Below are 14,394 nucleotides of genomic sequence, written 5' to 3'. Positions count from 1 at the left end.
AGAAGAAAGCACAGCAGAAGGGTTAATGTGTTTAATGGCACATGGCCAACAGGCAACAATCTAAAGGGCACCAGTGGACGGCCGACATCAGTTCCTTTTCTCTCAGCTCCCGTTCACCTCAATCATCCTGTCTGCTACTGTGAGAGAGAAAGAGAGAGTATGTGTTTTTGTTCTGGGGCAGAAAGGCGGGCTCCTGCCTCAGGATGTTGCCTTTCAAGCTAAGAAGTGGGTTTCCTGTGGAGGAAACGATCGCAGAATAGACAAGGCTTGGTCAAGACACCGTGTTCCCAACAGTTCTTGAGCACAGGTCACCCAGCTGCAGAGTGGTTAGCACGCTTGTGTAGAACAAAGTGGCTCTCAAAGCCTCGAGAGGTGAGTTAAACTGTCTTGATTTGGATTACATGGCATGCTAAGCCATCTGAGAAGGCTCTTCATATCTGCTCTGCAGGTGTTCGTCTCCCCTGATGGATCCTGGATGCTTTGGAGACTGACTGGCAACATGTGATCTGACCTTTTCCACAGCAGAATGCATTCATGAATATTATGGAAAGTGGATGCATCAAACTGACAACACCTGGAACTTTTACTTTGAGTGATTGAATGGGTAACTCCAGACCAACTCATCATCCTGCAGCTGTCAGTATGTCTGAGTAAGGTCACCTGTAGTTTCCCAGGTCAGGTGCTTGACCGACAGAGACATGTCCAATGACAGCTGCAACCTCCCGTTGGACACGGACACGTTTGGCCTGACCTGTATCTATGGCCTCGTCTTTTCTTTGGGTCTCCCCAGTAACCTGCTGTCTCTATGGGGACTGTACCACTTGGGCCGCTCTGGTGGAGGAGGTTGCCAGCTGGTTTACATCCTCAACCTGCTGCTCTCAGACCTCCTCCAGCTGCTCACCCTGCCTCTGTGGATCCTTTATCTCCAAGGTAGACACCGCTGGCCCTATGGACAGCTAACATGCGAGCTGGTGGGCTACGTTTTTTATGTAAACGTCTATGCCAGTGTCATGTTCCTGTGTCTGATAGCACTGGACCGCTGTCTGGCCATCGTGTACCCGCTGAGCAGCCGCAGGGTGCGGACTGTCAGGGTGGCAGCGGTGTCTGGCGTGGCAGTCTGGACCCTCACCTTCCTGTTCTGCCTGAGCGGGCTGCTGCCCTCAGTATTTGACTCCGACAGACTGTTGTGTCTGGAGCAGTACCCAGTTAGCCCCAGATACGCCTACTTCAAGATCGCCACGTTGGCCCTGGGCTTCCTGCTGCCATGTGCCATCCTCGGGTGAGTTAATCCTAAAGTCCCCATGGGGATACTACTCCATGTTGTGTATCCAAAACTGTTCATGCAAAGGTTCTGTGGTTAAATTAATTGACCTTTACAAATGCACAACAATTTATTTTGTGTCTAAATAATTCATCATAATTCATTTGTGCTACAGTAAAAGGGATGCAGACTATATAGCACAATGGGACCGTATTTTGGAAAAACTATGTTTAGAAGTCATCACACAGAAAATGTTATGACCCAGTAAAATCTGTGGCATGTGTTAATTTAAAAGATAATTTTAGAGGTAAATAAGTCACATTACTTTTGAAGGATAAGAATGTGAAAATAACACCGGAAGGGGCGTGACATAGACTCTGTATTTACCAGCCCCATGTTTAAAAAATAAATCCCATAAAATGAATTGAGACTATTGCAACATAAACTAAAATGAAACAGCAGGGAGGCCCTTGTGATACCAAGCTACGTTTCCTTCTTTTTTGAATGGTAAAGTGTAACAAAGAAATAATATATATAATATACAATATATAATAATAATATATAATTGAGTATATTCTGATGGCTTCTCATCAGCAACTCTTCTTCCTCCCTTAGCTACACCTCAGCCCACATCGGGGTGACACTGCGGCGCTCTCCTTCCCTATCGGACCACGAGCGGCACAAGATCGTGGGCATCCTTGTCGTGATCACAGTCAACTTCATTGTTGTGTTTGGACCATACCACCTGGTAGGCGGATACAGATTTGTGTCCTTGCTGCTGACTGATGAGCCGTGTGGATTGGAGCATTCCATTTTCCTCATTTACCGCCTGTGCTACGGTCTGACCAGCCTCAACACCCTCCTGGATCCGCTTTTCTACATCTTCCTGTGCCCTGATGCACGCCTAGAGCTGCAAAGATCCCTGCCCTGTGTGGGAAGGGGGCAAAACACTCAAAAAAAGACCAGAGCTCCCTCAAAGAACCAGAGGGAGAGTGAAACTGGACATAATATTCTTTCAGCAATATAACATAAATTGGACTACAGAGCTGAGCTTCTGGTATTTAGGCAAAGCAAGTATGCCACCCAGTGGAAATGCATGTGTGTTCCAACTCTTGCTATTGAACATACACACTGTCAATGTTCTGCATTTGTTTCAGCTCCCTGAGCTTAAAGACACCCACTAGTAGGCTACCCTTTTCAGTTCGTCATGATGACCTGCTGTTGAAAAGAGAAACATTTGTTGCAGCAAATGTTGCTGATGAACTCAAGACTTGTAGTACACATATGTCAAATATCCAACCTTTTGCGATATCCATACCAATCAAATTAGACATGCACAACCAAAAGCTGTCCATCCATGTATTTGCTAGATTGTCTTTCTGACTAGTGTATGGAAATAAACCAATATGAACAATATTCAATCAATCTGTCTTTTTTACAGTCATGTTTACAACGATTAAAAAAATGCATGTTTGCTGTCAGTCATTTTAAGAACAGAAGTGGAATGAAACATTTCGGAAACACAAGCATGACTGTGGTTATGTTATTGCGACACAGTGCAACACCAGAATGCCTTTTACTTATTGCCTTTATTCATTTTTAGAAATGTCACAGCATTAAAACATATAGGTGCTACATGAATAGAACTGACATACATTTATTCTCTATCATAAACATAATGGGCAAAAAAAATAACATCCGTACTATAGCTTCAACACTTTCCTGGAGATAGTCTCTCATCTAGTCCAAACTCTTTTTTATCAAAGCAATAAACTAAAAAGAAGCAATAATGTATGGATCAACAAAACATCAACCAGTCATCCAAGTTACCCTGTAGATCTACAAAGGCATGAGTCAGACAAGCAAACCATTAGAAGAATGGTTGAGACATATGAAGTACCATACATTCTAATATAGCCAGTTGTCAAACAAATTAAGCCTGCTGCTATATAGCCAGCTAGAAAACATTGAGGAGGGATAGACTAACTTGAAAGTATACATATCTACACCATTAACTCCATCTGTACAACAGCAGTCCAATGAATCTTTCCATCAATAAAATGTAATACTTCTTGTCCTTGTTTCAAATTAAAAGCCAGGAACAGAAGGAATTAGGCCTACTGATTTCCCATGTTCATTGGAAGCATATCTCAGTTGATGATCTAAGGACCTTTTTTAAAAAAAAATGAATCATTAATTTATCCTTTTCACTTTATTTCCATCATATTGGAATTAATTGCAAATAAAGGGCACTTTTGTTGCCTAAATTGAAATCTACATTTGTCATCCATCATTACCTTGCTTATTCACATTCATGTGGTGGGTTTTAATTTGAAACAACAGGAAGTGTTGGCAGTAGTTTGACAATGACTAAAGAAAACAGGAAAAGGGGAGCAAAGGGATTTAGGAAGCAACCATGCTATTCTATACGTGCCATGCTAGACCTACGTTTTCATTCAGTCCTAAGCAAGGTTAACAAGATTCAAATTCTGCTCCTGACACTTTCCTCTCGGACAAAATGCGTGATGCAGCGGTGCTGCGTCGTCTGGCCAGCTCTGCCAGATCTTCAGCCAGAACACTCTCCATCACCGCGCCCAGAGAATGTCTAATCTTTTTGCACAGGTCAGGGCAGCTGAACACATACAGAATGGGGTTGAGGACACTGTTTAGGAAGCCGAGGGTTGCAGAAATCGGAAGGGCCCTGGTTGCAAATTTGTTTGCAGGATGCCCACTGGGGGCGATCACTTCAATGATGAAGAACAAGTGGTAGGGAGCCCAGCAGAGTATAAAGGTCACCACCACAGCCACTACGAGCCTAACGAAACGGAAAGGGCGTCGGCGGCCTCTGTGCGCTAAGTTGGTATTCACGGCGGCATAGCTGAGGATGATGATCAGTAGAGGGATCAGGAAGGATAGAAAGAGCTTCAGGAAGGCCAAGGCCTCCTTGCGCTGCTTACATAAAGATCCCAGGTCAAAGGGTTCAGCAGGGAGGACTCGAGCATAATTGTAGTAACACTGGATCTTGCCATTATTTTGGGGAATGGTGTCACGAAATATGTAGAAGGGTATAGTGAGGACCGCAGCCAAGGCCCAGATCACCCCACATATCCTCCCCACCAGTCGGACGTTCCTGTGGTTTTGGGCTAAGACTGGCCTCAGCACCACAAGGCAGCGATCCAAAGAGATGGCCGCCAGCAGGAAGCCACTGACAAACATATTGAGAAAGAAGACGGAGGAATGGATGCGGCAGAAGGTTGTGCCCAAAGTCCAGGTGTTGCCGCGAGCCATGTAGAGAGTGAAGAACGGCAGGGAAGCAGTGGCTAGCAGATCTGAGGCTGCAAGGTTCAGGATCCAGATGCTGATGACAGAGCGGCGGACATGGAAGCCCACTACTCCGAGGATGAGGAGATTTTCCAATATACCAATGGAAGAGACCAAGCCATGGAGGGAAATGGTGAACATAGTCAAAGAGGTCAATCTGGCTGTTTGGTTTGGTGGATGATACATGGTAACATTTGGGCTGCCATGACAGTACACCATCTTGGAGAAAAGATGTCTTGGTGTGTTACTGAGCTGATGTCCTTCAACTTAGCCTTCTCTTTACACTCCTGAGATCTACAAGAGAGATTGGAAAGTTTTAGCCATTGAGATATTTAGATTTTTTCATAATCCACAATTTGTATTCAAGCCAATTTTGTATAAACCGTTGATAAAAAATATATATATATTCCACCTTTAATTAAACACTGTTGGGTGGTCTAGTTGGGAAAAAAACCCATCACAACCTGGCAAACCAAATATTGGTCTTATTAATGTAGTATACCTTGGCTATGTATTAAAAAAATAATCAATTAATAATTTAATTGTCACAACTGCTTTTCCTGGGGAAAGATGGCAACAACATTAGTTTGACCAGTTTTTTGTGTACACATTATTGCCAAAACCAAACTACCTCCCAGTTACAAATAAAACAGGATTGTTTTGGAGCTAGCTCACATAGTGCTCACTGCTTAGACACCATTACAATCAGCCCCATGTGGTCACCTGCAGTTTGATGACGATGTCTTTGTCTTTGGGAAAATTCTGTTTATTGTAAAACTCCACTTAACTGAACTTGTTATGTGTGACCCTTAGGTTGAAGAACATACTTTTTCAATCCAGTTAAAAAAAAGAATTTATTTTTCTCTTTGCTCTGTGTGTCTACCACTGTTTTGTGTTTTTTTGCAGTCTTATCTTTCACATTTCCCACATCCTCTCCGTAGCTCTGTTCAATGCCACTTGTGTAACTGTTTGACTATCTTATCATCTCACACGACTCATGCTCCGTAAATATCTCTGCATGTTAGAACATATGTATATGAAAATGTAAAAAATGAACTCAAAGAGCTCAAATCATTTCTGAATAACATTTTTTTTTAAGTTAGGCAGTAAGCATAATGCATGCTTATCCTGTTAAACACATATCTAAATGTTTGAATTGGATATCACATAACAATTCACAAAAATCATTCATTCTAATGGGCTGTTCACATTTGTAATAAAAACATCGCTTTTTAATATAGTGAGACCTATTGCCCTCCGGTTTGTGCTTAATACCCTGCTGTTGATGCATACTTTGCAAAGTTGATTTAACTGTCTAATTGCAAGATTGTGAATACAATGGCACTCTCTCCTTCCCCTGGCAATAAACTCCTTGTTCTAAGCATGCAGACCTTGCAAAAGAAATCACTCACCTGTTCCTCCGGCCTTCTGGCAGATCTGTTGACTTTCTACATGACACTGTACCCAGCACTTCTCTAATGGGCGTATGAGTACAGTAATAGGAAGTCACAAACCTCAAAAAAAAAATTATATGAGCCAAGTGTTACAAAACGCCCTCAAAGCAAGAGTCAAGCCTTTGATATTAATATAGTAGGTCAAATGTTTTTGGAAAGCAACTGAGTAAGGAAATTATTAATTTCAATCTCAATGCACAAAAAATATTTGTGGGTTATCATTTCATAATAATTTAGTTTCCTGTAAATCTAGAAAACATTTTTAATGTTTTTGCTTTGCAGACATTCTTGCTTTTTGGCATCATAAAAGTGCCTAATGACCTTTTTACCAAAATCACTTGTGTGACAGCAGTATGAACATCAAAGAGTGCCAACGTGAACGAAACAGACTGACCTGGATGTGCTGAAATAACAGGAAGACAAAAACATACAATTGTGACTACACAGCGTAGATTGAAGATAAAAAAAGAAGAAGCTGTTTCACTCACGTTGATTTATGTGTGTTCAGCCCAAAAGCAGACTTGATTCGAACCAATAAATTAATAAATAAATAAATATGAAAATAAATCACTTAGCCTACTTGTTACGGAACAGCTTCGGTGATGATACTCTGGCTGCAGTGTACTCCTCCCAGCAGGGAATTCACAACACTACTGAATACTTTTAATTTGGAACTCACATTACATTACATTACACATTGGACTTCCTCCCACAAATAATATACGTCTATATTTCTCTTAAACATTTTAATAAAGTGGTCTCCATTAGATTACATGTCATTATGGATCACACAAAAAAAAACGCATCTGTGTAAAACAAGCCAAAAAGTTAACAGTTCCAATCAGTAAATAATCCTATTATCGACAGCATTGTTTGTGTATGAAACCAGATGATAATTCTACTGAAGTTACATCCATCAAAGTGTTAGCTTAACTACTATGATATCAAACGGTTTAGGTAACGCAGTACGACGCTGATCATTTTGGGGCACATCAGCAACACAATTCGTAGGTTTCAAAGGGCTCATTGCTCATGGTGATGAACAGATAAATAGCAAGTAATGTTTCACTTAAACACTGGATAAAAATCAAAACAGTGCAGCACTGGATATATTATTTCAGGTACCTTCCCCTTGCATCAACTGAAACCTCCCATGTGTCAGGCATATAGGAGAACTACAGAGTGAAAATATGAAACAATGAATGGCGCTCTCTAGAAGCAGTATTTGGTCTGTCCGTTCTGGGACACTGACATGGCTGCCAGCTCTTTAAAGAGGAGCTGACCTTACTTAGATACTAACAGCTCATTCTAAGGCAACGAAAACGCAGCAATTCTAGTTTTCTAGTTTTTAAACACACAAGAAAACATACTAACTCATATTGTATTCCATTTATGCTAATGGGCCCTAGTTTCGTAGACCAGGCGCAGTCAGCTTTCAGCGCACCTGCGCCGCGCCGACGGGGTGTGTCCGCCTGGACTTTGCAAGTTTCGTGCACCGCGCAGGCCGGCGCAGGCTCGCGCAGGCACACCTCCCGTCTCGCCCACCGGCGCAAGTGGGAAAGAGGGAGGAGAAGAAGGCGTGAGTGGGAGACGAGGAGGAGACGAGGCGTGGACTGGGATAAACACAGCCGATTCAGATCTTCACCAATCAAATGAGCTCCTCTCCTCTCCTTTAATGTGTTAGGGGAGGTTCAGTGCAAGTTCCGTCACTTGACAACCCGATGACAGAAGCAGCGCCGCCGCTGTGCGCGCGTATCATAATAATAACAATGCCAATATTATAAAAAACAGGAGAGAGAGAGGGAGATGTTTTGGTCCGAGAGGCTGAGTTTCCGTTACGCGTGCCATCCGCCTTTGATCTGACGTCCGATGTGACGGGACAATCTATATATATATAAATTCACGTGTTGATTCAATTAGTTGCATTAAATAGTGTTTGTTGTGATTATTTATTGCATGTAAATGTGCCTGGAACTGTGGAAACCTGCCTGTGAGATCTCGGTGACGTGTGCGCACTGCGCGCCGTCAACCAAACTTCCACTGCGCCAGCTGTGATTCCCCTTGAATGAATGGACATTATTTACGCCTTGCGCCGAAAGTAGACCAGGTTGGAGCTGGCGAGCTTTCAGCGCAGTCTCGGCGAGGCTTTTTGCCACGAAACTTCCGCTACGCCAAGCTGAATCTGTGACGCCTCCCCCTGCTGCGCCGCCACACCCATCTTGGCGCAGGCGATCCACCAAACTGCCAAACTGACGGTGCGCAAGGCTGCGCGGGTCGAAACTTGCACTGCGCCGGCTGCGCCACCCTGCGCCGCCCTGCGCTGGTCTACGAAACTAGGGCCCAATGTATCCTCTTTATGCTTTAAATGCTTTAAATAGCCCTAATTTTTGTGGGTTGCCTGCAGCATCTCTCCAGCACCCAATTAGCAAAAAAGAGTTACTTCCACCTTAAATAAATAATAATGTAAATTGCAAAGACTATTCAGGCATAACCATTCTGTAACCTCCAGCACTGAAAAGTGCCTTTAACTTGCATTCTCTCAACTGGCCATCAGGGGGTGGGGAAAAGAAGTCTCATCGTATGGAAGACTATGACAAAAATGACCCTAATTATCTCTTGATTTATCACATCAGTAAACAAACATCTCAAGAAGTTTTTGCAACATGTTGTGAAACTACTTCCTGTATGTCGAATTACAGTGGCGCCGAAGTGCAAACCACAACAGCAAATCACACAACACAACAGTTAATTACACAACAGCAACACCAGCCTGGGACGTCTAGTACGCTAGCAGTTCCCGACCAGCAAGATAACGTTACAGTTTTTTTCAATGCGCAAAACTCTAACCACAGTCTTCACAGCAGCAGTTCACGTGAACCAAACTCTAGTTCCTTTTTCATTGCTTGAAAACTGTTTTCAAAACTCTACTCACTTCTCTCCTGACTTTAACCACAACCTGCACAACACTGGATTTACAGCATTTTATTCAAATGCTAAACACACCGCTGCCAAAACTGTAAACCTCACATTCAAAACACAATGATTTTAGCCTGTTGACTTTCAAACACTGATGATTGCAACTTCAGAACACATGAAATACTTTTTTTGGAAATGGACCAACAAAGACAGGATGGTGGTGGGAGAAGAGAGACAGGGAGACAGGTTGGTGGAGGGAGAAGAGTGGCAGTGAGACAGGTTGGTGGAGGTAGAAGAGTGGCAGGGAGACAGGTTAGTGGAGGGAGAAGAGTGGCAGGGAGACAGGTTGGTGGAGGTAAAAGAGAGACAGGGGGGTGCTGCGTGGAGATAGACCTAGAAGAAGACCAAGAGCTGTAACTTCCAATGAAATAAGGGCCACACTTCTCGACCATGATGTGGATCATGTTCTCTCATCGAGAGAGACCTGGTTGAGGGTGCAACACAATCTGCAAAGATCTACAGTTGCATCTGTAATGTGAATTGTCCACTGAACAGGTGAGACTCACAGTAAATAATGAATAGATTTCTGTATTGCAATGATAGAATATTTACACAAAAATATGTATAAAATATAACAGCGTTTACTGTAAAATATAGGTTTACAATTGGAGCCAAAGGCTCCAAACAGGAGGAAGGGGAAGGATATGTTAAGATGCAGGACAATCCTATTGTTGACATGGTTGTTGTCTACAATAGTATTAGTAAATGTCTATTGAAGCAAACTGCTGATTTTTATTCCTTCTTGTTTACCTAAAAAACTGGTATGTTATGAAATAAAAACGTTTATGTGAAAGATATTGATTGATAAAATATTGATTTGTGTGAAGTCACTCAAATGATTCAAACAGTAAAGATGAAAAGTATGTTCTGAGTGACAGTGTGTGTTGTGGCCATGGCGATTGTTCAAAGTGTTTCACTGCACAGAGCCACTTTTGCAGCTGATGTAAACTGTTTAGCTCAGGTGACGCGGTTAGAGTGCTCCACTTGTTCCCCTTTCGTTTAGCAATCGGAAAAAAAACTTTAAAGCTAACTTCAGCTGGGTCAACAATAACATGACATTCATCAAATAACATTCTTGGAAGCCCTTTGCTGCACTTCTGGAGAAGGTTAAGATTGAGATAAGAGATCAACTCACCACCAACTTACCAACTAAAGTTTGATGTGTGGATCTGGAGATGGTATTACTCAAATAAGAAGAAAGTTACAATTTTTTTTTTATTGCTAAGACGCATTGGTCGAAACTGAAGCAACATGTTCAAAACTCTTAGCACAGTCTGCAAAACAGAAATGCATTTGGGCTAAACTGTGTCTAACTTTTCATTGCTTTCAGACAAAGTGCATTTAGTGACCACAGTCACCGAAATGGATGAAGTCTTTTCTCATTCACTAGGTCACACCTGCAAAACTCTATGCTTTAAAAGCAATTCAATGCTAACACACTTTGTTCAAAACAGTTAAAAACACACTCAAAACAGAATGATAGGGGAAAAAACACTGGGAATTTCTGCTGCAGCCACATTGAAATCTATTGAAATTATATAAAAATATTGACAATAAAAATAAATAAAACGAAGATGCAATTACAAACAGCTGATGGTAGTTTTCAGCTGAAAATTGATTCAGGTGATCTGCGTTTGGCCCCATTAGAAATACAAAAGGAGTGGCTTCTGATTCTTTTTCCTGTGCAAGTATGGATCAAAGAGCAGTGGGTGAAGTTGGTAGAGAGAGAAGAGCAGCCAGGAGAGGAAGGGGAGGAAGACCAAGAGCTGTGGTATCTGATGAAATCAGGGCCACAGTAATTGACCCTGGTTTAAGGGTGCAGCCAAACTTGCAGGGTTCAACAGTCGGATCAATAATGAGACTTTTCCTGCAAACTAACAGGTAACACATGCATCCCACAATTACTGTATTGATCCAGATTTTACAAAATAAAGTAATCTATGTTTTACATCAGCTGTAAATTGGGAAATATATTGATGACAGTATTTTGTATTTTATATTGCTTTACTATAGGATGCATAGGTTGGTACCTGCAGGAGGAAGAGGCTGAATTTTCACAGATGTCCAAGAAACCGCTCTTGTTGATATGGTCATCGCAAACAATGCCATAAAGTTGAGGGAAATTCGGGACAGAGTGCTGGGAGACAATGCAGCCTTTGCCAATGTGACCACCGTCAGCACTACAACAATTGCCAGAGTGCTTGAGAAGAAAAAAGTTCAGATGAAGCAACTGTACAAAGTACCTTTCGATAGGAATGGAGACCGTGTCAAACAGCAACGTTATCAATATGTTCAGGTAAAATGTTTGTTCCATGAGGAACCAAGTGGACATGTGTTTGTTGTGCTGTAAAACCATGAATTTCCTTTTTTTCAGACAGTCATGGAGATGGAGGCCACACCAATTCCACATGAATTGGTATACGTGGATGAAGCAGGATTCAACCTGGCAAAAACAAGACGACGAGGAAGAAATGTCATTGGGCAACGTGCAACAGTCCATGTACCAGGTGTTGGGGTTGTAGCAGGAGCAGATTTGGTTATCAACAGTTAACTATCAATATCAATATGATTATCGGTATTAATAATTATTTTTAATATATTATCATGATATAATCATGACTAACGGGGCACCACCCTGGGATCAGGGAAAAGATAACCTAAAACTGTATTCAGTCTCAATATAAAGGTTTTATACTCACATGCCAATCATCGTGATCATTGGCATGGAAGCATAAAAACAATCTAACAATTAAAAGGGGGGTGAAATTCAAGCACTAGCCTTCACAACCTGCTGTTATCCAGTGACCTATACACAACAAGCACAAGAGACCGCTAGTTATAATATAATAAGATTTATTAAAATCAGTAATAATGATCACAATCAATAACACTGCAATTAACAAAGCCTTATTACCTAACTACCTAACACACAAAACTAAGCTAAACAGAAGGAGAGACACACGTGGAGTGTGTGTGCGTGCGCGTGTGCGTGTGCATGCGCGTGTGCGTGCGTGCGTGTGTGTGCGCGTCGAGAGAGAGAGAGAGAGAGGGAGAGAGAGAGATAGCCGTATGTAGCCCCCAGATGTAGCAATGTCCCTAGCGTCCGCCGGGAACAGCTGGCTTAGGACACGTGTGTGCAGCGTGTATGTGTGTGTGTGTTAGCGGGACACAAACAAAGAGAGAGAGAATGCGCGAGCGATATTCTGAGGCTCAGAAGCCGTGCCGCTATCACACGGGCGCGCGTGAACTGGCGTTTATTCCGCGAGACCGGTCTTTTAACTGATAGTAGCGGCTTTCTGAGCTCGCGAATATGGCGGAGGTTAGTCGAGAACACTGTTACAGAAATCAACCCAGCTGCGTGGGTACACGATCAGCATTCACATACAGCAGCACATGAACAAACGGACTCGGCGGTCCGCGATCAGAACTTAAAACACATTAACAAGAATTACAAGCATGTCCTACACTATTGAATCTCTGCTTCTGCCCAGACAAATAGCCTCTTACTTTTGTCGATGTGAGATGCGTAGATGTGAGGGTTTCGTCCTGTGCGGCGATGGCGTTCCTTGACGCCGGCAACGGACGGTAGTTCGTGGGCGCTCGTTCAGCGCCGGATCCAATTGGTTGAAGAAAACCGTTAGTTATTCTTCCTTCTGCAGGAACAATCGCGGGGCTCGGCGATTTAGTCAGCTGATTTCAGACAAAGACGGGTCGAGTTATCCGTTCTGCTGGCAGCTGGGACGAAGAAAGTTTTTCTTCTTACCGCGGGGAACAGGAGAGTCGCGCTGTCGCGGCGGTCTCCTCGGGATCCAAAATGATAAACAAAAGAAAAATAAAACGAGTAGAGAAAAAGAGGGGTAAAACAGTCTGTTGCTCGTCCAGCGAGTTTGGGGGAAAGACTGCGGCCTAGGACAAAGGAAAACGCTGCAGACTAATGTTCACCTCCTGGCGTAACGCGAGTTACTTTGGAGAGAGAAAGTTTTTCTGGTGGCCGCGGGATTTATAGCTCACGGCTGGTCCGGGGGACCCCCTGGAGTCCCATGCAGTTGCCAGCCAATAGGGCACCAGTTGTGTGACGTCAGATCTCGCGACCAGGTGGAGGTGACACTAAAATGGTGGTTGTAGTTTTTTATCTCCTTTGTCCCATTGTCCAGCCGCATTGTGTAGGCTTTGTAGGCCGCATTGTGTAGTCCCACGGTTAGGTCCCAACACAGGCCAGAGAGGGGCAAATATAACAATGTGTGCAGCCCTGTCCAATGATGGTTTGTCTCTGCATAAACCTCTTATTGGGCTGTACAACACAGAGAGGCTCATTTCTTTTTTAGATGACCTCTATATTCAACGTGTGCCAGGGGAATGGGTCAAAGGGCAAGAAATACATGTTTTGTTGTATGGGACAATACGACATTCCACCACTCTGCTGACTGCATGGTTTACTGCACATCCAAGGATGTCTGTGCTGTTTTTGCCTCCATACTCGCTCTTCTTGAACCCCATTGAAGAATTTTTTTCAGCATGGAGGTGGAAGGTTAATCATCCCTCTCCACTCAACCAGCACTCCTTGCTGAATGCAATGACTGCTGGTTGTGGAGATATTTCTCCCGAAGCCTGCCAGGGATGGATCAGGCATCCAAGAAGATTCAACCCTAGGTGCCTTGCCAGAGAAGCTATAAGATGTGACGTTGAGGAAAACATGTGGCCGAATGCAGATGACAGGGTCTGTATATTGCAGTATACATGTGTTCTTTTTTTGTTTTATCTCTTACTGTAATTTGTATTCTACCTCATTTTTTGTATGGTCCTGAAGTACTTATGCAAAAGCACATGTTCTTGAATAAATCTCTGCACTCCTGATTCAGTGTTGTTGCAATATTTTACAGCATATACAATCATTTAGAACCATTAAAGTGCAAAATATCCTATATAAAATACTGATTTACCTGACAAAAACTATTTTAACTTGAAATTTAAGATGTATTTGATGTAATGTTCTTTGTTGTTAGTATTTTGTTGTTCCAGTTGTTAAGAGTGATTGTGTGTGTTTCCAAAGTGAGACAATGTGCTAGTGTTTTGTTGAATGAGCTTCTTTTGAGAGACACTTGGGCATGAGATTAACTGTTGAGTTGAGCTGCATGATGGAAATGCAGACTGTGTTAAGAGTTTTGAACATGCAGCTTCCAATTATGATTTATGTTTTTTTTTTTTGCAATAAAAAAGAAACGTAAATCATAATCCAGACTAAAATCAGCTCAGTTTAAACTGCAAATGCAGAAAGGGAAGCTGTGTGTGTAAATTAATAGACTCATAATATCACTGTGGCATCTAAAGAACCATAGATCTGACTATAATTAGCTACATGTGTGTACTACATGAATGTGTTGC

The 14,394-nt window shown here is 42.6% G+C and overlaps 2 protein-coding genes across 2 annotated transcripts; one reads left to right on the top strand and one right to left on the bottom strand.

Annotated features, from left to right (window-relative positions):
* The first annotated feature begins 175 nt into the window (after positions 1-175).
* LOC311009213 (G-protein coupled receptor 4) lies at positions 176-2,670 on the top strand. The gene is made up of 3 exons (XM_084003237.1): positions 176-372; positions 449-1,279; positions 1,877-2,670. The coding sequence occupies exons 2-3, from the start codon at positions 699-701 to the stop codon at positions 2,286-2,288; spliced, it is 993 nt and encodes a 330-aa protein (XP_083859363.1). The 5' UTR covers positions 176-372; positions 449-698; the 3' UTR covers positions 2,289-2,670.
* Positions 2,671-2,831: 161 nt separating this feature from the next.
* Positions 2,832-6,059, bottom strand: LOC311009196 (prostaglandin D2 receptor 2-like). Its single transcript, XM_084003219.1, has 2 exons — positions 5,995-6,059; positions 2,832-4,876 (listed from the first exon to the last, which is right to left on the bottom strand). The coding sequence occupies exon 2, from the start codon at positions 4,799-4,801 to the stop codon at positions 3,734-3,736; it is 1,068 nt and encodes a 355-aa protein (XP_083859345.1). The 5' UTR covers positions 4,802-4,876; positions 5,995-6,059; the 3' UTR covers positions 2,832-3,733.
* Between the last annotated feature and the right edge of the window lie 8,335 nt (positions 6,060-14,394).

This window comes from Eutrigla gurnardus (assembly GCF_963514095.1).
Source record: "Eutrigla gurnardus genome assembly, chromosome: 23".
Classification (NCBI taxonomy): domain Eukaryota; kingdom Metazoa; phylum Chordata; class Actinopteri; order Perciformes; family Triglidae; genus Eutrigla; species Eutrigla gurnardus.
The sequence above is the reverse complement of the archived record's forward strand: the minus strand, read 5'-3'. Positions and strand labels throughout refer to the sequence as shown.

Bases quoted from the DNA above. Each gene is read 5' to 3' on its own strand.
- LOC311009213 (XM_084003237.1), top strand. From the start codon at position 699: ATGTCCAATGACAGCTGCAACCTCCCGTTGGACACGGACACGTTTGGC. The intron at 1,280-1,876 runs GTGAGTTAATCC...TTCCTCCCTTAG, and splicing joins CTGCCATGTGCCATCCTCGG to CTACACCTCAGCCCACATCG.
- LOC311009196 (XM_084003219.1), bottom strand. From the start codon at position 4,801: ATGGTGTACTGTCATGGCAGCCCAAATGTTACCATGTATCATCCACCA.